Source organism: Eubalaena glacialis, chromosome 14 (genome assembly GCF_028564815.1).
Source record: "Eubalaena glacialis isolate mEubGla1 chromosome 14, mEubGla1.1.hap2.+ XY, whole genome shotgun sequence".
Lineage (NCBI taxonomy): Eukaryota > Metazoa > Chordata > Mammalia > Artiodactyla > Balaenidae > Eubalaena > Eubalaena glacialis.
Window position 1 is genome coordinate 64,687,120 of NC_083729.1, and position 24,835 is coordinate 64,711,954.

Sequence of the window (24,835 nt, forward strand, 5' to 3'; positions counted from 1 at the left end):
GGGGGGAACTGGTCTCATTAATGTGTGATAGAGGTAACACTGAAGAATCACAACTTTAGATCAGCGGTTATCAAGCTTGAGCATGCTTCAGGTCTCTGGAGGACTTGTGAAAGCACAGATCGCTGGGCCCCACCCCAAGGTTTCTGACCCAGCAGGTCTGGGATGGGACCCAAGAGTCTGCATTCCTCCCAAGTTTCCAGGGGATGCTGGTCCCAGCACCACCTTTGAGAATCACTGGCTAAGACGATCAAGTTACCCTTTAGAATAAGGTTTCAGCCTACCCTTCCAGACTTAGTTTAGGGTCTAGGAGTTCACCTATATCCTAGCCTTTTAATGATAGGCCAGAAAGTAAGACATTTAAGAAAAAAGAACTAAATCCAGAGTTGGTTGGTTGTCTTTAAACACAGAGACAGTTCTGGTTAAAAATTAAAAAAAAAAAAAAAAATTCTAACTGATCAGACAGTGCTTGGCCCTTTTATTTGCTCTCAAATATGAAGTTCACTACAGGAAGCATTTCTCACAAGGATGGGACGGTGGGGAAGGTCTTGGTCAGAAAGCCCTAGTCTGTGTCCTTAGCTCACCCTCCTGTGGGGAACACGATATCCTGTCCGTTCCAGTGAGAACAGTATGGTCACCTCAGGTTGTTCTTCCCACAGCGACCCCAGGACACACTGAGTGCCCAGGCTCTGCGCTCCTGATAGATGCTTGTGGAGCTGAAAGTTTTCCAGGAACCAAACAAAAGCAGCAGTATCTGGTCTTTTCCTCTTGAGCCAGACCACGCTATATAAACTCCCCAGAGTCCTGTCTCCAAACACATTCTATAAGGGACTAACATAGCCTTAGAATTTTAATGTGGCAGTTATCAGCTTTTCACCTCATTCCTGAGGTCCTGAGTGAAATAGAGAACATTGAACTCAGAGAAACCTTAGATCAGCACTTTTTTTAATATTTGTTTTCTTTTCCAATTACAAAAATAAAACATGTCTATAAAAGGCTGTTTTTAAAAAGTCTAGAGTGAATAAAGCTCTCTAATAATTATCCTTCTTAGAAGAAAATATTTTTTAAAAGTTTGACGCTTACGTTACTATTTTTTCTAAGCATTTACGGAGATACACGTATGTATATAGAGAAATTTTGAACAAAATGGGATCAAGAATACTATCCCCATGTTTGTAGCTATTACCCCCCACCCCACTTAATTTCTTTCATGTCAGTCAGTACATACAATTCTGTAGAATCCTTTTTGACGACTACATGGTTTTCCATTGCATGGACATTTATTTTATTATGTTTTATTTAGCCAGTCCTATACTGGATATTTAAGTTCTCTCTAAATTTTCTGTTGTTGGTGCAACAATGAATACCTTCTTCCTAAATCTTGGTGTATTTGTACAGTTATGTCTGAGGTAGAGATTCCTAGAAGTAGAGTGGATGAGATAAAGAATTATGTGTAACTATATATGTAAAACAGACTATGTAGTAGCTATGATAACATTATCCTCTATTAAATAGTATATTAAAATAATATGCTATGACCAGATTGGATTTATTACAGAAATATAAGGATTGTTTGATTTAGACAGTCTGTTAAAATAGCACACCTTGTTAATTGACCAAAGGAGAAAAACCATTCAATCATCTGTGTCCTTAGTTGCTAAAAATGTATTTGATAAAATTGATCGATTCTTGATTAAAAATCCTTAGAACGAGGACTTCCCTGGTGGTGCAGTGGTTAAGAATCCGCCTGCCATTGCAGGGGACATGGGTTCTAGCCCTGGTCCGGGAAGATCCCACATGCCGCGGAGTAACTAAGCCCGTGCACAACTACTGAGCCACGTGCCACAACTACTGAAGCCCGCATGCCTAGAGCCCGTGCTCCGCAACAAGAGAAGCCACCGCAACGAGAAGCCCGCGCACCGCAACCAAGAGTAGCTCCTGCTCGCCGCAACTAGAGAAAGCCCGTGCGCGGCAACGAAGACCCAATGCAGCAAAAAAAAAAAAATCCTTAGAACAGGAAACGCTTAGTAGAGCCCTTCAAAGTAAGGGAGTCTCTATCTCTATCCCAAAGTCAGCGAGCTTCATGCCCAGGGATGAGTAGTTAGAAACATTTCCAGTAAAGTCAAGAAATAAGCAAAGATGCCTGCTAGTGCTTTGGAAGGGGCTGGCCAGTACAGACAGACAAGAGATGGAAATAGAGGCATGGAAAGTGGAAAGAAGGAGGTGGCAAATAACCAGTATTTGCAGATGATATAATATTGTACTTGAAACTAAAAAGCTATTAAAAATAAGACAATTCAGTAAGATGGATGTTTACAGTATTAAGAATAATTAATATTTATTGGGCTCTTCCCTCATGCCAGGAACTTCAGAGTACTTTATTGCACTCCCTGTGGATTATCTCATTTGATCTTTTCCCAAGCCTAGGAGACAGGAACCATTTTTATATCCATTTTACAGATGAGGAAACTGAGGCTTAGAGAAGTTCAGTCATTTGGCCATGGTCCTGTAACAAGAAAGTGCTGCGCTGGCACTCAAGCCCCAGCTCTCTGACCTCCAAGGCTGCACTTTAACCGCCATTGCCCCCAGGTAGCTGTGTGGCCTTGGGCAGGTCAGTTCAGCTCTGGGGGCCACAGTTTCATCACCTCTGAATGTGGTGAATCCCTGAGTGTGTGCACACAGGTATGGGCCAGGGCAGGGGTGTGTGCAGGAACCAGACGTGTTTACTGTCCAAGGGAATCTCAGAGCCAGTTTGTACTGGGTAGGGTCACTTCCCCCTGGCCTCAGCTATCTGTCCTCATCTGTTCAAATGTCAGTTGGGGATTGTTGAAAGAGAATAATAAGGGTTTCCCCATTTGTTTTCTTTTGTCTATTGCATTTTACTGAATTTATAAATAACTAACTCTGCTAACAGGGCTGGATACAAATGCCTGTGTTGAGCCTTGGGTTTGAGTGCTCAGAGGTAATAATCAGAGACCTTCTGCCCTGGGACAGAGCGGAGCCAGGTGGACCAGAGGCCCTGGGAGTCTGTAAGTGGAGCTGTGTCCCCAGAGGCTTTCATACGGAATAAACATTTAAATCTTTCTCCTCCTTCTCTATTGCCCCGCAGTAACTAGAAACCCTAGCTGAAACACACTGAGGCTTGCCTTCTTACCAAGACTTGCTCTCCTTTGGGGTTCAGCTGTGCTAATGGTGCCTTCTGTCTCCCTCTCCAGGTACGGAGAGAAGGGGAAAGCCATCCGGATCGAGAAGGTCATCTACACGGGGAAGGAAGGGAAGAGCTCACGGGGCTGTCCCATCGCAAAGTGGGTACGTGTCAAAGCTCCACAGCCCAAGCTGGGCCGGGGAGTGGAGGGCAGACGTGTGCACTGTCCAGGGAGCTGTGAGCCAGCATCTGGTGCTGGTTAGGGTCATCTTCCCCCAGCCTCAGCTGTTAGTCCTCACTTTGTTTAAATGCCGGCCTCTGATGTCCAGGGCTGGCCTTGGAACTGCTCTGGTCACTACTCTCAGCTCATACTGCCCGTGTGGTTCAGGGCTGCAGAGGGAGGGAGGAGAAGCGGAAGCTGGAGATGTCATCTTGCTCAAGGCTGAGCCCCACCACATTCCCTGTGACTCCTCTGCCTGCTTTGTGTGCCCTGGAGCTGCAGGTGTCCCTGTCTCCTGTCCACAAGAACTAAGCCTCTGGACAGGGTCAGGAACAGCATTGCATCTGTTTTACTTCTGAGCCACTGTTTCCTATAAGGCAGCCTGTGTGTCTTGGCAGAGGGGACGTCAATGACTCAGACCCCAGTTTCACCCAAAGTTTTCTGACCTTGCCCTTCCAGTCCTCATAGAGCACTTTAGAACCACTGCAGAACCAGTGCCCAGAGCAGCAGCAAGGTTATCAGGTAGCTGTTTGCTCAGTGCTTGGTAGGGAGAATATACATGGAAAATAGAAGGCTCTTTCCCTGTGTTCAAGCTGCTTATGATGCAGAGACACAGGAAGTAAGATCATGGAGACTTGAATAATCGAGGTTTAACACTGAGAGGCAGACTTGGTGCTGTAGAGTTCAGGGGCAAGGGACATGACTGGCAGGCTGGGTTTCCCAGAGAAGGTGGATATGCGTGGAGCCATATTAAATGGGCCAGGAGAAGGTAAGAGCATTCCTGGTGAGGAGAGTCATGTTGGCAAAGGCAAAAAGGCTGGGTGAACGTACACACGTCTCACTTTGAGTGAGGGATGGTGGTGAGATGACCTTTGTCATCCTCTGTCCGTCTGCGCACATGCCTGTTTTTATCTGATCTATACCCCATGCCTTTGCACCTTTATGTTTAACGAAAATAAAAGGTGTCTGAACCTGAACTACCACATATCTATTTGTAGCAATTTTCAGACAGTAGTGAAGAATTATCTGGAAAAATCTGGAATACTTAAGAGTATTCACAGGTATGTAGAAGCATGTTGTCCCCACCCTTGTGAAAGATGGTCTTTACAGTGGGAGGTTGACTATGTCTGTGGCTGATCACGGTAGGGTGTTATCCCCCCAGAGAACCTATTAGAGAAATGGCATTGTCCCTCTCTCCTGCTAATTCAGGCAGTTGTTGAGGAATTCCAAAGTCTTGGGCAAGAAACTGAAGATCCTTGGGGCGTAGGTAGAGATAGGGACTTCTCAGCTTCAGAAACAACACCTTAAAGAAAGAAGACACCTGGCTATGTGGATGGTGTTGAGGATGAGAACATGCATTTCCAGTCCCCGGACACCCATGGTCAAGCTTTAGCTCTTGACCAGCTCTTGTATGTCTCTGCTGAGGGCTGAGGAGGAAGTTGCCCAGGTAAAGCGTGAGATCAGTTTCTGGGGCTGTGAGAGGAAAGCAGAATGATGGAGGCGGGGGAGGAACTTGGTCCTCAGAACTTTGGTCCTCCAGAGTCTGTGGACAAATGCCCAGAGCAGGACACATGTAGCACAGTGCTTTGTCCAAAGGTTGGAATAACTTGTGGGTATCACCGAGTCTGGTGGGGGATGCCAACTTTGAAAGAAAAGCTCAGATAGAAGGGAATACATAGTGACAGAGAGGTGAGGAAATTCTGTATCTGATGAGTGAAGATAAAAAGGAGAGAGGAAAGAAAATTTTTTTATGAGAAGAGTAGTAGATCATAGAACTGTTACAGTGGCAAGAAAAAGGCCATGCTGAGTTGTGGGTTTTTTTTTTCCTCTTTTATAGCCATCTCTCATAGTGTGGTGGACTTCTCTTATTTTTTGCCTACACAGCCACCAAATACCCTATGTATTTTGGTTGTAGAGCTCATTTAGAGTTCCACCTCCTTGGAAGTTAAAGAAGGGGCAGGTGTTCCCTTTCTCTGCACCCCCCCCCCGGGGAAGTGACCCACAAATGCTAAGAAGGACAGATTATCCTTGGTGGCAGCATGGCATCAAGAGCGCAGGAAGTGGTCCATGGCCACGGGGGAGTGGCAGCATCCAGCTGCCTGTGGTGGACAGTGCCTTCTGTGGCTCTCCCTACTTCCCTTGTCCCATGTCTAGAGCCTGGGTTTTCTTTCCAACTGGGGTTCATGTCTGTGTTTGCAGCCTGAACCCCCAACCAATACCTTCATTACAAGCAGTGTACCTGACAAGTTCTAGACTTAACCGGCTAGGATCTTGGGGGACAAATCTGAGGTGCATCATGGATACCCAGCAAATGTGTGTTGAGAGAATGATCTAAGAAAGCAGTGGGGACTACCCAGAGAGCCTGCTGGTAGTCTCTATTTTAAGGTGGCCTGTACAAAGTATGGAAGTCACCAAGCATGGGAGTAAGGGAGTGACCCACGGAGCATTCCAAAGGCTCAGAATAAACAGAGGCATGCCAGAAGCAAACACTGCAGACGGAAAAAATGGGCTTTTGGTAGAAGAATCATGGAGATGCTGCTTCGCCAGCCTGTAAAGGTAACAGGTCAGAAGGCAGATATTTGAAGACCCTTCAGGGGCATGGTAGAGTAGACTTACTGGGGAACCCCAGTGGTTGGAACTAAGTACCAAGGGTGAGAGTTATGGGGGAATAGATTTGAGTTTCTGCCTGGTGCTGTTCTAGGTTCAGTGCTCAGGGAATTCCTGCCCAGGATCTAGGTGATTTGTTTACAATCCTGTGATGGCATGTGAACAGTCTGTGTTGCCGTGCTTGAGTGTTGGTTTGTTCACACCTTACGTTGGCCTTTGACTTTTGCACTTTGTGTATTTCATCCTGCTGGGTTCATTCATAGAGTGTGGATAGGGAGCTCCGCTTTGTTATAGCTTTTTTGAGTGTACCCAAAGGCCTGTGAGGGTGCCACAGGGCTGTCTGCTCATGCCTAGTCACCTTTATGTGTTTGTCACTTGGGAAGCCCAAAGGGCATGACCTCAATCTTAACTTTGACAGGTCAGGTGTCTCTGTGTGCTCTGAACGTGTGTTGCACATGAGTGCAATTAGTCAATGCGCTGCCCCGGCAATGAGCAGAGGTTGACAATAGTGTCTCAGAAACCCTAGTACCTACGATGTGTGCAGATGCCCATGAAATGCCCGGCTCAGTCTGCAGTAGGCCAATCACACAGGGATATGATTAATGGCATGTTCATATATTTACTGAGCCACAAAAACAATTTTATAAATAAATTGATGTAATCGATGCTTCCACAAAGGGTGAGGGTGGTGGACACCATTATTGCTGTGGCTCAAAACAGGAACTCTTGGCCCAGTTTTATGTTTTGTTTAGCATACAAGGTGTCCTTTAAATTTTTGAAGCAAATTCTGATACATGCTGCATCATGGATGAAACTTAAGGACATTATGCTAAGTGAAATAAAGCCAGTCATTAAAGGACAAATGCTCTATGATTCCACTTCTATGAGGTACCCAGAGTGGTCAGATTAATAGAGTCAGAAAGCAGGATGGTTGTTACCATGGGCTGTGGGCAGGGGAGAATGGAGAGTTAGTGTAAATGGGTGTAGAGTTTCTTTTTTTTTTAAATTAATTAATTAATTAATTAATTAATTTTATTTATTTTGGCTGCGTTGGGTCTTCGTTGCTGTGTGCGGGCTTTCTGTAGTTGCAGCGAGCGGGGGCACTCTTCGTTGCAGTGTGCAGGCTTCTCATTGCGGTGGCTTCTCTTGTTGTGGAGCACGGGCTCTAGGCGCGTGGGCTTCAGTAGTTGCAGCTCTCGGGCTCTAGAGCACAGGCTCAGTAGTTGTGGTGCATGGGCTTAGTTGCTCCGCAGCATGTGGGATCTTCCCGGACCAGGGCTCGAACCCGTGTCCCCTGCATTGGCAGGCGGATTCTTAATCACTGCGCCACCAGGGAAGCCCCGGGTGTAGAGTTTCTGTTTGGCAAAATAAAAAGTTCTGGAGATGGAAAAAGTTCTGGTGATAGTTTGCACAACAACGTGAATATACTTAATGCTACTGAACTGTACACTTAAAATGCTAAATTTTATGTTACATATATTTTACTACAATTTTAAAAATTGAATTTGGTGTTCCTGTGTTTAAAAGGAGAGATTTCATGTGAAAATCTGGATTTCTGTTTTCTTCTTGCAAAACTGGAAGAGGTAGGTACACTCGGCTGGAATTCCCACCAGGCAGTGGTCGATGGAGAGAGGTCTGGCTTCCCACCCACCCCCCAATTCTTTAGTTGTACATCTGGCCTGCTTTCCTTATTGGTATTTCCTGCCCGGTGGCTCTCTCAGCATCTCCCTGCACTGACGGACTCATGACCAAGTCTGTCTCCAGCCCAGACATCTCCTGACCTCCAGACCCATTCTGTTGGGGCTGCTTAGAATAGCCACTCCAGTGTTCCAAAGTGCCTCTGGCCTCAGCATGCTCCCTGCGAACCTGCCAGGAAACACTGCCCACACTCACCCACTTTTCTGCGCCACAAAACGTGGAGGTGATTTAAGACGTTTCCCTGTCCCTCAGCTCCTATAGTCAGGTGGTCCCAAAGTCCCCTTTCTCCTAAAGGTCTCTAGAATCCATGCCTTTTCCTGCTTCATTCCCCACTGTTCTAGTTCCGACTTTATCTGTTTTGCTTGTGTTACGTCAGTGGTCTCCCCATTTCACCCCTCCCCCGACTATCTGCGCCGCTTTCTAAAGCATGTAGCTATGTGTATAAGTGAGCCCCCTGCTTATAGTCCTTTGTAGAAGCCCCGCCTCGAGTCCTTGTCCCTCCTCTTGCCACTCAGAGCCCTTCCCTGTCTCCCCTCTTCACAGGTCCCCACATCTTATCTAGTCACAGAATTCCCTGGGATTCTGGGGGGAGATTCAGCCACCTCATCCCCCACTCCTGGACCCTTTGCCTTAACATATCTTTGTGTGAGCCAGGACGGTGTTTAGGGAATGAGTGAAGAGGAGAGCAGTGCCCAAGGCACGTGCTTTTTTTTTTTTAAACAGCCTTATTGAGGTATAATTCACATACCATACAATTCACTCATTTAAAGTATATAGTTCAGTGGGTTTTGGTATTATTAATTTTTTTAAATTGTGTTAAAATATACATAACATAAAATTTGCCATTTTAACCATTTTTAAGTGTACAATTCGGTGGCATCAATTACATTCACATTGTTATGCAACCATCACCACAGTCTATTTCCAAAACTTTTTCATCATCCCATACTGAAACTCTATACCCATTAAACAATAACTCCCCAAACCCTCTGTCTCTGCCATCCCAGCCCCTGGTAACCACCATTCTACTTTCTGTCTCTATGAATTTAACACGTACAGGTACCTCATGTAAGTGGAATCATACAGTATTTGTCCTTTTGTGTCTGGCTTGCTTCACTTAGCATAGTGTTCTCAGGGTTCATCCATGTTGTAGCATGAGTCAGACCTTCGTTCCTGTTTAAGGTTGAGTAATATTCCATCGAATGGATATGCCACATTTTGTTCATTCATTCGTCAGTTGACGGACATTTGGGTTGTTTCCGCCTTTTGGCTATTGCTAGGTAATGCTGCTCTGGCCATGGGGGTACAAGTACCTGTCCAAATCCCTACTCTCAGTTCCCTTGGGTGTATTCTTAGGTGTGCCTGGTTATATTTGTTTAACTTTTTGAGGAACTACCAAAAACTGTTTTCCGCAGCATCAAGGCCCTTGCTTTTTAACTAAAAACATACAGATATGCACCGTTTTCTCTGCAAATGTTTTAGGACAACATAAAAATCTCTGAATATATTTTGGCTTATAATTTTATCTATGTTTTGGGTTGGCCAAAAGGTTCGTTCAGTTTTTTCCGTCAGTTGGCTCTAGTAGCGTCTAGTTGTCTTTAACTTCATTCGAAACGGTTTTGTTGGATTGTATTGTGACTGCTGTCATATCAGAGTGCATTAAAAAAAAAACTTATCAAAATTGGTGAATTTTTATGTAGCCATTTTAATATTGAAGATGGAAGGAAGAAAAGCAATATTTTTGGCATATTATGCTTTATTATTTCAAGAAAGGTAAAAACGCAAAAAAAGATTTGTGCAGTGTATGGAGAAGGTGGTGTGACTGATCAAATGTGTCAAAAGTGGCTTGTGAAGTTTCGTGCAGGAGATTTCTTGCTGGACAATGCTCCACGGTCGGGTAGACCTGTTGAAGTTGATAGCGAATCAAATCGAGACATTAATTGAGAACAATCAACGTCATATCACGCTGGAGATAGCCGACTTACTCAGAATATCCAGATCAAGCATTGAAAATCATTTGCACCAGCTTTGTTATGTGAATCGCTTTGATGTTTGGATCCCACATAAGTTAAGTGAAAAAAACCTTCTTGACCGTATTTCCACATGCAATTCTCTACTCAAACTTAATGAAAACATTCTGTTTTTAAAACAAATTGTGACGGGCGATGAAAAGTGGATACTGTACAATAAGGTGGAATGGAAGAGATCGTGGGGCAAGTGAAATGAACCACCACCAACCACACCAGAGGCCGTCTTCATCCAAGGAAGGTGATGTGTATATGGTGGGATTGGAAGGGAGTCCTCTATTATGAGCTCCTTCTTGAAAACCAAACAATTAATTCCAAGTACTGCTCCCAATTAGACCGACTGAAAGCAGCACTTGACAAAAAGCGACCAGAATTAGTCAACAGAAAACGCAGAATCTTCCATCAGGATAATGAAAGACCGCATGTTTCTTTGATGACCAGGCAAAAACTGTTACAGCTTGGCTGGGAAGTTCTGATTCATCTGCCATATTCACCAGACACTGCACCTTCGGATTTCCATTTATTTAGGTCTTTACAAAATTCTCTTAATGGAAAAAATTTCAATTCCCTGGAAGACTGTAAAAGGCACCTGGAACAGTTCTTTGCTCAAAAAGAAAAAGTTTCAGGAAGATGGAATTATGAAGTTGCCTGAAAAATGGCAGAAGGTAGTGGAACAAAAGGGTGAATACGTGGTTCAATAAAGTTCTTGGTGAAAATAAAAAACGTCTTTTATTTTTACTTAAAAACCGAAGGGACTTTTTGGCCAAGTCGATATTCTTATCCCTAAGTCTATATACATCACCAATGACTTAGGTTTTGTAGTAATTATTTTTTTATTTTGCTCTTTAATGTTTTTCTTTCCCTAATTATAATGGTCCTTTAGCCTGTGCGGTTGCTGTCGCCAAGGTGTGACGCCCCTGGTACACTGCCCTAAAGATCTGTACCCCCAGGTCTGTTGGGCAGAGGTGAGGGGCTGTGGCATCCGTGCAGAGGAGCATGGGTGCCCGGCTCCTGTGGTTCACAGCACCCCCGCCCCACCTCCCTGCAGGTGATCCGCAGGCACACGCTGGAAGAGAAGCTGCTCTGCCTGGTGCGGCACCGGGCGGGCCACCACTGCCAGAATGCCGTGATCGTCATCCTCATCCTGGCCTGGGAGGGCATCCCCCGAAGCCTCGGAGACACCCTCTACCAGGAGCTCACCGATACCCTCCGGAAGTACGGGAACCCCACCAGCCGGAGATGTGGCCTCAACGATGAGTATGTGGACGGTCCCAGTGGGCAGTCCCAGTGGGCAGGGGTGGGGCAATGGGGTCAGGGCCCTGTGTGTCCTGCAGAGTTAGGACTGTGGTGGAAAGAATGCTTACCTACGGATCTGGCCTGGGGTCTGGCCCTGGCTGGGGAGGGTCTCTTGACTCAGCTTAGCTTTGCTTTCCGTGCCAGATTGACTCTGAGGCTCTAATAGTGGTAACAAGTGTGGAAAAGTGTGAGTGCCCCGCTAATATAAGGCATCAGTGGTATTCACAAGACGTACCCTTATAGGGTCCCCTCCCCCATTTTTAAAATTAAGATATTTTTACTTACAGTAAAATTCATCCTTTGACGTATACAGTTTGGAGAATTTGACAGATGTTTACAGTCATGTAGCCACTGCCACAATCAAGATATAGAAGAGTTCCATCACCCCCCAGACTCCACCGTGCCCCTTTATAGCCAGGCGCTTCTCCCCACCCCTGGCAAACACAAATCTTGTTTCCTGTCCCTGTAGGGTTGCCTTTACAAGAGTGTCATATGAATGGAACCGTACAGCATATAGCCTCCTGAGTCTTGCTTCTTTCCCTGGGCACCGTGTTTCTGAGTTTCATCTATGGATGTGTGTATCAGTAGCTCATTCCTTTTCACCACTGAGTAGTATTCCACTGTGTGGGTGTGTCACAATTTGTTTATTCATTCCCCAGTTGGAGGGCATTTGGGTTGTTTCTGGATTTTATTAAGTGTTGAATGGTAAAGTCAGTGTTCATTTGTTTAAAGGCCTGTCAGCACCTGGGCCTGCAAGAAGCAGGCATGTGGTTCACATTATTCCCGTTTGTGTGGTCTGTGTTGGAGCTGGTCAAGATATTAGAGTTAAGGCAAAATGTAAACGTTATTGGGTTTTTGATTAGATCCTTCCCAGCCATCTCAGACAACCCGTGTGCTTCTCCCCGCAGCAGACTCTCAGACTTCAGGCTCAGGGGTGGGAGCCAAACAGGCTGCTCAGAGCTGATTCTCTGCCCACAAGGGTAGAGATTTGGGAAAGGAGTTGAGGGCAGGGAAGGATGTCATGGCCGTCACTGGGAAGCCAGAGGGAGGGGGAAAATTCCAGAACTAAAAATGTGCCTTGTGTGCCTAACATGTGATATATGTTGCAGCCGTACCTGCGCTTGCCAAGGCAAAGACCCAAATACCTGTGGTGCCTCCTTCTCCTTCGGTTGTTCCTGGAGCATGTACTTCAATGGCTGCAAATATGCTCGGAGCAAGACTCCTCGCAAGTTCCGCCTTGCGGGAGACAACCCCAAAGAGGTGAGCACAGCCCCACAGGGAGCGTGGGACCCTCCCACTCACCCTGTTCCACCTGCTGCCTTTAATAGTCCTGGTGGGACGTAGGATTAGCACACTGTGACTCAGATGTGTAGAAAATGGAACTTCCATTTTTTTTTTAAACTGACCTTATCTTGCAGTGAAATACGGTATGTGGGGTGTAGTGTGGAGGGATACGATGAGTGAAAAATTAGACTTACCAATTATAGGTACCTCAGACTCTTGCAGTTTAGAAAAGTCTCTTTAAGGTAAATGTTCAGATTCCTCATTAGAATTTGACCCTCTTGGGGCTTCCCTGGTGGCGCAGTGGTTGAGAATCTGCCTGCCAATGCAGGGGACACGGGTTTGAGCCCTGGTCTGGGAAGATCCCACATGCCGCGGAGCAACTAGGCCCGTGAGCCACAATTACTGAGCCTGCGCGTCTGGAGCCTGTGCTCCGCAACAAGAGAGGCCGCGATAGTGAGAGGCCCGCACACCGCGATGAAGAGTGGCCCCCGCTTGCCACAACTAGAGAAAGCCCTCGCACAGAAACGAAGACCCAACACAGCCATAAATAAATAAATAAATAAATAAAATTAAAAAAAAAAAAAAGAATTTGACCCTCTTAAAGGGTTATTTCTCCCCTCCATTCTTCTCAAGACATCTTTCTGGGTGTGAGGTGTGGCACAAAGAGGGGCCTCTGGGCCTCAGGCCACCTTCTGGCCGATGCTGGACGTCCCGAGGTGTCCCTCATCCTGCCTGGCTGCTGGGCCCACATCTCTGTGCAGTTGTCCAGTTGTCCAGGTCCTTGGTGTCTCCTTGCTGGGGGCCTGGCACGGTCCTTGGGCACTGGACTGGCATCCACATGGTATGGCCACTAGGCCTGAGGCCTCCTCCCGCCCACCAGAGCTCCTCCCCAACCCAGTGACAGCAGGACAAGGGGCCTCAGGGTCTCCTCTGCAGGCCGAGCTTAGGCTGGGAACCAGAAGCGTCAGGTCAGGTCGCCTCCCACTCCGCCACTTCTCTGTTGCCCTGGTTGTGAGGGCCATCCCGAGGGGGTCTCCACTTGGAGTCCAGATGCAAAGCAGGCACAGGCCTGAGTGGGCTCTCTGTCATGTCCCCTCCAGCCTCCCTGCCTCCTGCCTCCCTGCCTCCTGCCTCCTGCCTCCCTGCCTCCTGCCTCCTGCCTCCAGCCTCCAGCCTCCAGCCTCCAGCCTCCCTGCTTCCTGCCTCCCTGCCTCCTGCCTCCCTGCCTCCTGCCTCCCTGCCTCCTGCCTCCTGCCTCTGCTACCGTGAGGGGGGTACTGGATCCAGGCAGTACCTTGATCCCAGTCTCTACCTTCCAAACCTCTCCAAGCTCCTTTTACCAGAAGGGCTTCCCCCTTTTCCAGGGGACAGGGACTGTCCTGGGGTACATTTTTTTTTACACCACATGTAAATTTCTATGCTCAGACTTCCAAGCTTTGCTTTTCAGAAATAAAAGGAAGCATGTCCAAATTTAGAACCCCTTTTTTCCCCTCAAAGCCCAGCTTTCTGACTATTACACGACCTAGTCTAAGAGTCTGATTTGACACTAGACTTTTATTTATGGCAGTGCCTGGCCTCCCCCAGAAGCAGCAAATGCAGTTGCTTCAATGAATGGAGGAGTCCCAGTGCCACCAGGAACTAGGAATTACCATGAATGAAAATAATTGCTTTAATTTCTCACAGATACTTTCCCTGTTCCATCAGCTACCATTTCCTGTGCACTTACTAAGTGCTGGGTACTCTGCCCAGCACCTCACAGGTGTCTCAGTTAATCTCATGACAGCCTGAGGATCTAGGCGCTATTACTGCTCCCTTTACACGCGAGGCAAATGGCTTGCCCAGGGCCATGTGACAGTGATGATGAAGTCAGCATTTAAACCCTGGCCTGTGTTTCCCCAGAGCTCACAAGCCTCACCCCCGTGTTGTGCTGGCTTCAGGCCCACTATGCTGGTGGCAGCATCTGGAAGGCAGCCAGGGAGGTGCAGTGAGGCTGGCTGGCAACTCTGGCCGCCCTGCTGGACAGACAGCTGAGCCATTGGTCTCACCCTTCCATTTCTAATTCTGTGAGTTTAGTACCTTTTTTCTTCCCTCTTCCTCTTCTTTCTTCTCCATAAACTTTTCATGCCTGTGCTCAAGGCTAGCTAGGATCCCCCATAGCCCAACTTGTTACCCTCAGAGAGCCAGAGAGAGGCTGCAGATACCTTAAACTCTCTGCCAGTCTGAGGGTTGCTGCTTCGTCGAGGGCAGCACTATCCAGTGCAACTTTCTGTGATGATGGAAATGTTCTCTGTAGAAAACACACAGCCATGGGAGCCACATGTAGCCGCTGAGCATTTGAAATGTGGCTAGTGCAGTGGAGGGGCTGAATTTTCTTTTAATTTTTAAAATTAAAAAAATTTTTTTTTAAATTAATTAAAACTTTAATTTAAAAAAATTTTTTAATTTTAATTAAAATGAATTTATATTTCAATAGCCACACGTGGCTTGTGACTAAACACATGAGATGGTGCGGGTCTAAAGGACAGAACGTTGCAGTCTGGCTGTGTACCTGGCTCGTGATGGGCGCTGGGCCTGGCTGGCTGTGGGATTTCTAGCACAAGCGTCACCCACCCCTCCCTGCCTTTATTTACCTGTCTGGACCACTGCAAGAAGGACCCACGCCTGCCGCTCGTGCTTGTACATGCCTGCCATCCCACACCTCTGACCTAGGGTGTTGAGCAAGTGCTTAGCAAGAACAGGAACCTGTTCTAGGTGTTCTGAGTGGCACTGGGCTGGAGCCTGGCAGAACAGGTGCTTAGTAGTCAGGGTGACCAGACCCTCAGGCAGTGTCTTTCCTGGTGAGCTTCAGCGTCTCCAGCATTAAAACAGACCTGGCACCGTACCCCTCCCAGAGGGAACACCGTAAAGATACCTGATGGCTCCTTACTTCCTACCTTTCCAGTGGCAACCTGGCAGTGGTTCTAGAATGGAGGTCAATTTCCAGTGTGCAGAGTTTGCCAGGCAGGGCTGCTCTGGAGGTGTGTGACTGTTCTTCTGTCCACAGGAAGAAGTGCTCCGGAAGAGTTTCCAGGACCTGGCCACCGAAGTTGCTCCCCTGTATAAGCGGCTGGCCCCCCAGGCCTATCAGAACCAGGTACTGGGTCTTGGGCTGTTCTGTGCCCACATGTCACCCACATCTCTGCCCAGGCTCCCTGAAGTGGGGGAACGGCAGAGTGGGTTCCTTACGGGAAAAGCCCAGCCAGAGCTAGAGCAGTGATCTTTGTTAAGGTCTTTGTTAAGACCCCTTGTTTACACCAAGCTAACCACATCCCAGGCTGTCTCTCCTGTATCCTTGGTCTTTGTCTCTCTCCCCTTAATAATCCTCCACCTCCTCTGCTGTGGTTTCTACTAGGGAGGCTTGAGTTTCTCTCACCTGTCACTTCTACACCCCATAGATGAGGTGAGAAGGACTTGAGATAACCCAGAAGGAAGTAACCCCTTATAGGGACTTCAGCCAGAAAACCTCCCTCCTACAGCCCAAGTACAAGATGGCTGTGGTCCTTAACCTCCTTCCTCCCTCCTTCCCTCTAAGACCTGGCCTCCCCCATGCCGAATCAGGGCCACTCACCTCAGGTCACTCGAGCAGCTGTCCTTGGCCATCCACACAGGTGACCAATGAGGAAATAGCGATTGACTGCCGCCTGGGGCTGAAGGAAGGGCGGCCCTTCTCAGGGGTCACGGCCTGCATGGACTTCTGTGCCCACGCCCACAAGGACCAGCATAACCTCTACAACGGGTGCACGGTGGTAAGGAAGCCTGTGACCTGTCACAGCCCCACCTGCGAGACGATCCTGGGAGGGCGCACACCTGTTCTCTGCAGATAGGTGGGCTCAAGGCAGGGAGGGACCCTGCCAGACTGCCTGCTCCTGCCCACTTCTCTGGGAAATGCAGGGGCAAGGCTGGCTTGGGTGCTGCAGAATGCAGCCTCTTGGGCACCCAGTGTCTCCCAGTTCTCTAAAGTGTGGCTCCAGGTCTCTCTGAGCACTTGGATTTAAGTCCAAACAACCTTTTGATTCATTCATTGAGCAAATGTTTATTGTGCCTCAGGTACTACTCTAGATGCCGGGGAATAAACTGGACAGAGTGCTGCCCAAAAATGTGATATAATGTCCAGTAGCAAGGAAGGCTGTGAGGAGAAGATGAAGTAGGGTAAGGGATGAAATGACAGCAGATGCTATTTTAGATGACATGGAGAGAGGCCTGTATGAGGAGGGGCACCTGAGCAGAGACGCGGAAGTAAGGGACTGAATGCGTGAGGGTGGGTTACTCCAGGCAGAAGGACCAGCACAGGCAAAGGCTCAGAGGAGTGAGATTAGAGGGGCAGGGAGGGGTGAGGTCGCAGGGAGCATGGCAGGCTGGGAAGGCTGTGGGTTGTGCTCTAAGTGTGGTGGGAAGCCCTAAGATCTCATTTATAAAGTCAGAAGCACTCTCTTGCTCCTGCAGATGGAGAATAAAATATGTTGGGGTGGGGGTGGGTGGGGGAGGATCAGAGCAAACAGGCCAGGTAGGAGGCTGGGACACTTGTTCAGGCCAGAGGTGACAGGGCTTGGGCGGGAGTGAGGGTGGGGCGTGGGGAGTAATTGGACAGGTTGTGGGTTGATTTTGAAGGCGTAGCTGAGAGTCGTTGCTGATGGGGTGGACCTAGGATGTGTGAGTTGCTTGAGCAACTAGGCAAGTGTTGGTGTTTACTGAGATGTAGAATATCAGGAGAGACCAGTTTTGGGGTGAAAATCAATAATTCTATTTTGAGATGCCTGCTAGATGTCCAGGTGGAGATGTAGAGTAGGCAGGGGAGAGGGAGGGTCTGGAGAAATGAATTTGAGACTGGAGAGCGCTGAGTTCATAGTTAGGACCATGAGCCTGGATGCAGGCCCCAGAAGAGTGAGTGCAGATGGAAAAGAGAGGATGAGAAGCAAGATGGGGCAGGCTTCTGTCTACACTGTATTGTGAGGGTTTCTAGCTGAAATACAGAGAAAGAAGGGTGGGCCCTCCAGGATTAGGAGAGAGGCAGGGAAGGAGGATGGGGCACCGAGAGACAGGAGCACAGGGAGGTTATTTGGATCCCAGAGCTTCTGGAGTTTGGAGTGAAAAATAAGTTTTTTCCAAAAATGAATAATGTTTTTTGTTCTAATTAAACAATTATTTATTGTAAAAAATAATTTTAATAATATGAGAAAGTATAAAGTAAAAATGCCTGAAATCTCATAGGTAACCTGTGTTAGCATTGTGATGACCATCCATTCAGACACCTGAATGTATGTGTGTGCGCACAGTTGTATACATTTTACACATTATGTTCACGTGCTGTTCCATGATCTTGCTTTTCTTAACTCAAGAATACGTGGTGGACAACTTGCTGGTCAGTGGATATAGGCAGCATGTTCTAAGGCTGTGTGACCAGTCTCCTATGGATGGCAGTCAGTGCTTTCGTACTGCTCTATAAACCACAGGGAGGGCGTCCTCAGCACAGCTTTGTGCAGTGGCCCCAGGATAAGGACACTTACAGCCTTGGAGTGCTCATTTGGCAGCTTACTGGGCAGCAGTAGGGTTTGTCAGGAGGCAGAGAGGGGAGAGAATAGCCCAGAGCTTTACTGGGGATTTCGTAGAAAGGAATGGGCAAGGTAGGATAAGTAAGCTGAATAAGTTTAGGATGGATAGTTTGAATAATTTCTGCAGGCTCTGGGCTATAGAGGTGGTCCCTAGTTGTCAGTACCTAGCCCTGGGGTGATTTAAGGCAGAGAGAATATTTGCTTGGTGTGTGAGAGTTTTATAAAGGAGATGGTTAGGGGTGGGGACTCTGGTTGGTTTGTGTATCAAAGTTGCACTGGCAGGGGATCATTTGCTATCTATAGGAATTAGCTAGTCTTAGGGGAGGGACAGTCCCTCCAGGATCAAGGCCCCAAATGCCAGAACATCAGGAATACAGAAAATAAAATATAGTCAATATAAGAGTAAAACGTAAACGAGAAAAAAATCAATCAAACCTTATTAGTAATCAGAGAAACACATACCAACGACGAGATACATTTTGATAACAGGCAAAAAGTTTTAAAGAAATTAATAGCAAAAGTATCAGCAAAAGTATAGGAGAATTGAAACTCATTCTGCCAGTGTAAGTGAAACACTGATGATAATCATTTTGGAGCGCAGTTTGGCAATACGTGGCGGTTCTACCTTACAGTGTTTATTCTAAGGAATTAAGTATCTTAGAAAATTCAGTGAAAAGGATAAAAGTATTATTTATGATAGGGAAATAGGTTTAAATGGTCATGAGGGATTAGTTAAATTAACACATTGATACAGTGGAATAATATTGTGTGGCTCTTAAATCATATTGGGGAAGCATATTTAACATGAAAGAAAATATACTGTGTTAAGAAAAAAAGTTATTCTAAAACTGTATGCATAATATAAATGATCCTATTTAATTATTAAAAAGTGAGTGTGTATATGACCAAGTATATACAAGGGTTATTTCTAGTTGGTGGGATTATGGAGATAATTTTTATGTCCTTTGTGCTGGCCTAAATGTTCTACAACCAGCACATATAATTTTCAATTTTAAGGGCAAGAGGAGGCTGAGTGTTGAAGGCAAGGAGGATAATGGTGGAAGGTCCGAGGTCTGTGTGATGACGTGTAATGGCAATGATGGCAGTGGAGGGCAGAGCACATCTCCCAGTCGTGACCTGGCCCCTTTCTGGCCGTGTGACCCTGGGCCGGTCATCTTATCCCCCCCAGAGCCTTGTTAGACAAAGTGAATGGATGTGCTCTGAAAACTGTCGAGCAGACTCTAAACGCTGGTGACTCCGTTACTCTCTAAAGCAAGACAAATGCGCTTTTTAGTTGCTCCAGAGAGTACTAGTGGATAGCTGGGGCTGGGACGGTGTGGGGAAGGGGCGGCCTTATGTGCGGGATGCTCAGCCCCTCCCCCTCAGTGTCTGGCTACCCCAACCCCATGCACCCTCCCCGTCTCTCTGTTTGGGGCAGGTCTGCACCCTGACCAAGGAAGACAATCGCTGCGTGGGCAAGATTCCCGAGGACGAGCAGCTGCACGTACTCCCCTTGTACAAGATGGCCAACACGGATGAGTTTGGCAGCGAGGAGAACCAGAACGCCAAGGTGGGCAGCGGGGCCATCCAGGTGCTCACCGCCTTCCCCCGCGAGGTCCGGCGCCTGCCGGAACCTGCCAAGTCCTGCCGCCAGCGGCAGCTGGAAGCCAGGAAGGCGGCAGCCGAGAAGAAGAAGGTTCAGAAGGAGAAGCTGAGCACTCCTGAGAAGATCAAGCAGGAGGCCCTGGAGCTGGCTGGCATCCCCACTGACCCAGGTGTGTGGGGAGAGGGTGCCCAGCAGGGGTGGCACGGGCACTGTTGGGTGGGGGGGCCCTGGACGGCTCCCTTACCACCCCTGTTCCTGCCTTGAGATAGAATTCCATACAGAAAAGTACTGGGGCGGGGGGGTCTCTCAGCCACCTGGACCATCAGTTATCTTAATTTTGTCAGTCAGCGCCATAGCTGCAGCAGCCCCGGAAAACCGGGCCAGATGGGAGGCACCTGGGAGCCAAATGAAGGCGGTCTCCCTGTCTTCCCAGAGGGCAGCTGGGCGTCCCCCCGGCTCACCCGCTCTCCTCGCTGCGGGTCTGCGGAAAGTACCGAGGCGCCAGGCGCGTGGTCTGCGGCAGGGTTTTCAGGTGTGGGGCGGCCCTCGTCCCTGCAGTGGCTGGCACGAGGGGGCTTCAGTGAGGCCGGGTGGAGTTCACTAGAGTCGGAAAGAATGACAGCACTGGAGCCCTGGGCTCTGCCTGCTGCTCTTCGGGGGCTTCCGTGGGGCCGGGCCCCACTGCGCGGCCCTGGGAGCGAGTCCAGCCTCGCTCATCTCGCCCGCCCAGCAGAGCATACCTCTTGGCGAGAGGGGACGTCCATCTCTGTGCTCCTCTGTGCTTCTTCTCTGTCTTGCCTCCTGTCTTCCTCAGGCCTGTCTCTGAAGGGTGGATTGTCCCGGCAAAGCCTGAAGCCCTCCCTCAAGGTGGAGCCACAGAACCACTTCAGCTCCTTCAAGTACAGTGGCAACGCGGTGGTGGAGAGCTACTCGGTGCTGGGCAGCTGCCGGCCCTCCGACCCGTACAGCGTGGACAGCGTGTACTCCTACCACTCCTACTATGCACAGCCCGGCCTGGCCTCCGTCAACGGCTTCCACTCCAAGTACGCGCTTCCGTCATTTGGCTACTATGGCTTTCCATCCAGTAACCCCGTCTTCCCCTCTCAGTTCCTGGGTCCTGGCACCTGGGGGCACAGTGGCAGCAACAGCAGTTTTGAGAAGAAGCCAGACCTCCATGCTCTGCACAACAGCCTGAGCCCAGCCTACGGTGGTGCTGAGTTTGCCGAGCTGCCTGGCCAGGCTGTTCCCACAGACACCCACCACCCTGCTCCTCACCACCAGCAGCCTGCTTATCCAGGCCCCAAGGAGTATCTGCTTCCCAAGGCCCCCCAGATCCACCCAGTGTCCAGGGACCCCTCTCCCTTTGTACAGAGCTCCAGTTGCTACAGCAGATCCATCAAGCAAGAGCCGGTAGATCCACTGGTCCACGCCGAATCTGTACCCAGAGAGCCTGGCAAGATGGGCAGAATGCCTTTGCCCGAGGCGTCTCAGAATGGGGGACCCAATCACCTATGGGGACAGTACTCAGGAGGCCCAAGCGTGTCCCCCAAGAGGACTAACAGTGTGGGTGGCAGCTGGGGTGTGTTCCCTCCTGCGGAGAGCCCTGCCGTTGTCCCCGATAAGCTCGGTTCTTTTGGGGCTGGCTGCCTGACCCCTTCCCACTTCCCAGATGGCCAGCATCAGTGGGGGTTATTCCCTGGCGAGGGGCAGCAGCCGGCCCCCCAGCCTGGAGGACGGCTGCGGGGCAAGCCGTGGAGCCACTGCAAGTTTGGGAACACCACCTCGGCCTTGGCTGGGCCCAGCCTAACGGAGAAGCCATGGGCGGTAGGAGCCGGGGATTTCAACTCTGCCCTGAAAGGTGGTCCCAGATTCCAAGACAAGCTTTGGAGCCCCCTGAAAGGGGAGGAGGGAAGGATTCCAACCCCGGGGGTGAGCCAGCTGGACAAAGCCTGGCAGTCCTTTGGCATGCCCCTTGGCCCCAGTGAGAAGCTGTTCGGGGCCCTGAAGTCCGAGGAGAAGCTGTGGGATCCCTTCAGCCTGGAGGAGGGGATGGCGGAGGAGCCCCCCAGCAAGGGCACGGTGAAGGAGGAGAAGGGCGGCGGAGGCAGCGGCGCTGGTGGGGCAGAGGAGGAGGAGGAGGAGCTGTGGTCCGACAGTGAACACAACTTCCTGGACGAGAATATCGGCGGCGTGGCTGTGGCCCCCGCTCACGGCTCCATCCTCATCGAGTGCGCCCGGCGGGAGCTGCACGCCACCACGCCCCTCAAGAAGCCCAACCGCTGCCACCCCACCCGCATCTCGCTGGTCTTCTACCAGCACAAGAACCTCAACCAGCCCAATCACGGGCTGGCCCTCTGGGAGGCCAAGATGAAGCAGCTGGCAGAGAGGGCACGGGCGAGACAGGAGGAGGCCGCCCGGCTGGGCCTGGGCCAGCAGGAGGCCAAGCTGTATGGGAAGAAGCGCAAGTGGGGGGGTGCCGTGGTCGTCGAGCCCCAGCATAAGGAAAAGAAGGGGCTTGTCCCCACCCGGCAGGCGCTGGCCGTGCCCACGGACTCAGCAGTCACCGTGTCCTCGTATGCCTACACGAAGGTCACGGGCCCCTACAGCCGCTGGATCTAGGTGCCAGGGTGCCAGGGAGCCAGCGTACCTCAGCGTCGGGCCAGGCCCGAGCTGCCTCTGTGGTGCTTTCGCCCTCACACCTGGGGGCGGGTTGGGGGTGCAGAAGTCTTTTTATCTATATATACATATATAGATACGCATATATATGTATTTATGGTCCAAACCTCAGAACTGACCCGCCCCTCCCTTCCCCCCAATTCCCCAGCACTTTGAAGAAGAAACTACGGCTGTCGGGTGATTTTTTCGTGATCTTAATATTTATATCTCCACGTTGGTTTTTTTCCTCCCGTGTTTGGGGGGGCCTTTTATTTTCTCTTGTTTTTAAAACTCTATCCTTGTATATCACAATAATGGAAAGAAAGTTTATAGTGTCCTTTCACAAAGGAGTAGTTTTAAATTCCATTTAAAATGTGTATTTATTGGATTTTTTTAAAAGTGACAATTGTAATGGTAAAGGATCGGCAGGAAAGGCCAGAAGCACTCATTCCTGCCCAGTTGTGCTGGGCCTGGTGAGCCTGGCCCTCTTGGGAGCTGACAAGGTTCTCTCAGCCATCGGCCCCTCATGAGCCAAGTGCAGGTTGTAGCCACCCACTGCATCCCTCCTGACAGACATGCCTTCCCTTCAGGGGAGGGAGCCCTCAGGACAGCTTCTGTCCTCTCCGGTAGGATGGGAGAATCTGTAGAAAAACAGCTGGGGTCCCTTTTCCAGTCACCGGCTTGGAGTTGGGGATGGGGGCAGGTGCGCCCCAGGCCAGGCACCTGAGATGCTGGTATAGATTTTCCCAGAAACCAGGTTGGAAGTAGACAGCTTCAAGCTTGCTAGTCTCCACACTGAATCCTCTCTGTCCCTTAGCTATCAAGTCACGTGATACCGTGGTCCCCTCGGCAGCACCTCGGGATGGAGCTGGAATCAAGAGGTTCTCAGGAGCCTTTTCCACCGAGCTGACTAGCCAACGAATACTGGCTGAAGGAATTTGTCTTAGTGGCAGGTTTTTTTTTTTTAAATGCCCCAAAGTCTGTGCTGATACCGAAAAGGGCTACTGTATCTTTAAAAACAGGAAGTTGAACCCAAGCTGTGAAAAGCCAGCGGTGCTGTGTGCAGCGCTGCGCAGAGCCTGGTGCTGTAGTGTTGTGCTGGGACTTCCTTGACTCGGGCAGGCTGCATCTGCAGGAGCTCCGCACAGCAGTGTGACAGCAGTAACGCATCTCCTTATCCCTGGATTTCACATTGGACAATGGTGCATGCCTCATACCTGAGCCCACCCCCTCCATGCTATCATTTGGGGAGTGGGCCTACACTTAATGATTTTAAAATGCAAGAGTCAAACATTTTCAGCAGGTAGCTATGATTTTCCTCCCTAATTGGTGCCATTTCTCTATTTGGTCATTTTCTCCTTTCCTTCCTCCCCTCTCCACCCACTTGAACATGCCCGTTCTAAAATTCTGGTGCATTCATTCAGTTCTTTGAAATGAGAATGTGGTGCTTAATTTTTTCAACATTGTTGAGAGAGGTTGGGCCTGACAGGCGGAAGCAACATGCGTTGACAGCAAGTCAGACTTCTTGGAGTGTCTGTTTTTCCTGTGGTATTAGCAGAAATTATATCCAGCTACCCATGTGGATGTGTGTGGTGAGTGGGAGGCTTCATAAGGACACAGAGGGGAATATGGCCCCACAGTGAATGACAGCCAAGCCCTGAGATAAACATCAGATATTTATTGAGCAGTTTTATTCAGATGTGGGTCTTCATAAAATGAGTTTAACAATCAGATGATGATGCTAAAGGCAAGTTCCTGAGCTTCCAGGTGCCTTGTGTAAGAGCTGAGAATTGACCCGCTGGGTGTTTACTGTAACTGTTCCAGAAGCACTGGCGGAGAGTCGCTGTGAGATGTCCTGAGCATTTATGTGGTCTGGTTTTAACTGTAAATAGTGAAAAAAAAAATTTTTTTAAGCACTTTTGCCTAGATTTAAACAGCAACTTGAAAAAAAGTATGTTTTAACATGTAATTGTGGGAGAAATTGTAAATAGTAGCTGAATATTTAACGTGCTTTGTCTATCCTTCACTTTTACCATATTCTGTAAAGTTGCATTTATTTTACAGGACAAAAATGAAATATTATTGCTTTTGAAATAAGTACCCAAGAGCTTATCAGGATTTCGAATTATTCAGAACTCAGATTTATAGGAAAACCTCTGACCTTCAGTTTGACAAGCTAAAGGAAGCAGAGTCTTTAATGAGCATGCTGATTTTCTAGTTTTGAGGAAAAGTTGGGTCCTTTAAATGCTATTTTGCTTATCGCATCAGTACTTTTATGCAGGTCTCATTTGACTCCGTGCTTAGGTAGATGCGGGGGTGCCTTGAAAACTTCATTTTAAATTATCTTAAGCAAGAAATACAGTATTTTACAAAACATTTGGAGAATGTGACCGTCTGTATGACCCGGGAAAGCCCCAGGTTGGCTGTTGGTTTGGAAGGTCCTGAGTGTAACCCAGGTGATTCTGATGCTTGGCATGTATGAATCTCCTTGATGTGTGTTAAATAGACTTTTCCCCTCATCCCCCTTTGGTAGCAAAGCCATTAGATGAAAGAAGAAACCAATACAAGCTAAAAGCATGTGATGTCTGTCCCCCCAGCCCAAACAGCCTTCGGTTCATAAATTCTAGATCAGCAAATAGGCTGCTGAGAAGTGAGTCAAGAGGCAGTCTCCATTGGACGTCCCCAGGCCCTTCAGAACGGTGTTTCAGAAAT

The 24,835-nt window shown here is 48.7% G+C and overlaps 1 protein-coding gene across 5 annotated transcripts in view; it reads left to right on the forward strand.

Annotated features, from left to right (window-relative positions):
* Positions 1-24,184, forward strand: part of TET3 (tet methylcytosine dioxygenase 3) — a 108,398-nt gene extending 84,214 nt beyond the window's left edge. For all 5 annotated transcript variants that reach the window (XM_061168642.1, XM_061168641.1, XM_061168643.1 and 2 more), the window contains 7 exons: positions 3,213-3,306; positions 10,743-10,951; positions 12,100-12,250; positions 15,318-15,407; positions 15,922-16,059; positions 19,301-19,637; positions 20,283-24,184. In XM_061168642.1, coding sequence (XP_061024625.1) covers positions 3,213-3,306; positions 10,743-10,951; positions 12,100-12,250; positions 15,318-15,407; positions 15,922-16,059; positions 19,301-19,637; positions 20,283-22,087 — 2,824 coding nt within the window. In that variant the 3' untranslated portion in view covers positions 22,088-24,184. The remainder of the gene's footprint in view (positions 1-3,212; positions 3,307-10,742; positions 10,952-12,099; positions 12,251-15,317; positions 15,408-15,921; positions 16,060-19,300; positions 19,638-20,282) is intronic.
* Positions 24,185-24,835: the final 651 nt, after the last annotated feature.